Genomic DNA, 1673 nt, shown 5'->3' on the forward strand with positions numbered 1-1673 from the left:
TTTTTTTTTTTTTTTTTTTCACTTCCTGAAATTCAGGGCCATGCTGACTTTGGCAGGAAGTAGAATTGTGCTGTACAATTGTACTCTGCAGTTCGGATAATGTTCTGCCTATGAAGTCCCTAAAGTAAACAACAAAGTAGTCTTTTTTTCTTTTTTTTTTTAATGGTGTTTGGATGTCTGGCTAGTCTAGTGTACTGTGGTGTTTTCCATTCAAGTGTTCTGTTCATATAATTATTAATAATTCTCTCATGTATATCATTCTTTGTTCAGTAAGTTAAGGAGTAAATTCTGCTTTGGAGTGTGTGCATGCAGCATATTAACTTTAATGAGAACAAAGGTATTTATTAAGGAGCAGAATCTGATCCTAAAATCAGGCCTTGTCTACACTGTTAGATTTTTTCCAGCAAAATGATGTATGCTGTGTGTTGCATTGATTTCTTTTCTTCCCTCTCTTGACCTTGAAGCATCTAATACTGGCCAAACTAGAGACAGGATAATGAATGTGATGGTCTGATCCAGTATGACCTAAGTATAGGTAGAAGGAATGAAACATTCTTGGAATTAAATTTTGTCTCTCTCAAATCTAGAGACCGGAGTGCAGTGCCCATCTGCCCTGTAGACAAAGAAATCATAAAAATGCACGAGGTAAGGAGAGGAATCTTTCTTATCATTATAGTTGCTTGGGCAGTCAGCTTGTGGTGGTGGGATGAGAACCTTCATGAGAAAAACAAGCTAATCCAAACTATATCTACACTACAACAGGCTTTACTTAGTTGTTACCACACAGGAAAGAGATCTGGAAGTCATTGTGGACAGTTTGCTAAAAATGGCAGCTCAGTGTTCAGCAGGCTTCAAAAAGGCAAAATGTTTGGAGTTAAGAAGAGAATTGTAATCAAAACAAAATACCATTGGCTGCTTGCAGACATGGGGAGAAAAAATAGTGCTTTACTTTAAACTTGGCACGATCCTGCGCCAAACCCAACTCATGCCCAGAAGAAGCAGTGCCTTAGTTGCACCTGGCTTTCCCAGCATCTGTAGAAATTGAGCGCTTTAGTTGGGCTTTTTTGGCACTTTTATGTAATAGCTGATTGACTCAGCGTTACCTAAAAGTTCTGAAAGGCTCTGCTGAAGCATGCAATCTTTACAGATGCTTGAAGTAATGCACAGCTGCTTCTGGTACAGTTCATTTCTTTTTTTTTTTTTCACTGCGTCCATCAGCACCCATTATGCCTCTCTATAAAACCATGGTGTGTCCACACTTTGAGTATTGTGTCCAGTTTTGGTCCCCACACCTCAAAAAGGATATAAAAGAACTAGAGAAGGTACAGAGAAGAGCAACAGGGATGATTTAGTGGTATAGCTGAGCTTCCATATGAGGAGAGACTAAAGAGCCTTGGCCGGGTCAGTTTAGAAAGGAGGTGCTGGGGAGGGGGGCATGGTAAGGGTTTACAAAATACTAAGTGTTGGAGAGAGAAAGTAAATAGGGATTTATTAGTTACTGTCTCATAATACAAGAACTAGGGGTCACAAAATAAAACCAGCAGTTAGTAAGTTTAAAGCTAAAAGAAGAAAGTTTTTTTCACACAGAGAGTAATTAAAGCATGGAACCCATTGCCACCAGACATTGTGGAACCTGACAGTTTAACCAGATTCAAAAAGGGATTGGACAAATT

The 1673-nt window shown here is 38.9% G+C and overlaps 1 protein-coding gene across 4 annotated transcripts in view; it reads left to right on the plus strand.

The window, feature by feature from the left end:
- TRAF5 (TNF receptor associated factor 5) overlaps nucleotides 1-1673 on the plus strand; it is a 69444-nt gene that overhangs the window by 46675 nt on the left and 21096 nt on the right. For all 4 annotated transcript variants that reach the window (XM_019516418.1, XM_019516417.1, XM_019516419.1 and 1 more), the window contains one exon: nucleotides 588-645. In XM_019516418.1, coding sequence (XP_019371963.1) covers nucleotides 588-645 — 58 coding nt within the window. The remainder of the gene's footprint in view (nucleotides 1-587; nucleotides 646-1673) is intronic.

Source organism: Gavialis gangeticus, unplaced genomic scaffold (genome assembly GCF_001723915.1).
Source record: "Gavialis gangeticus isolate Ggan-Ray unplaced genomic scaffold, GavGan_comp1, whole genome shotgun sequence".
NCBI classification, from domain to species: Eukaryota; Metazoa; Chordata; order Crocodylia; family Gavialidae; genus Gavialis; species Gavialis gangeticus.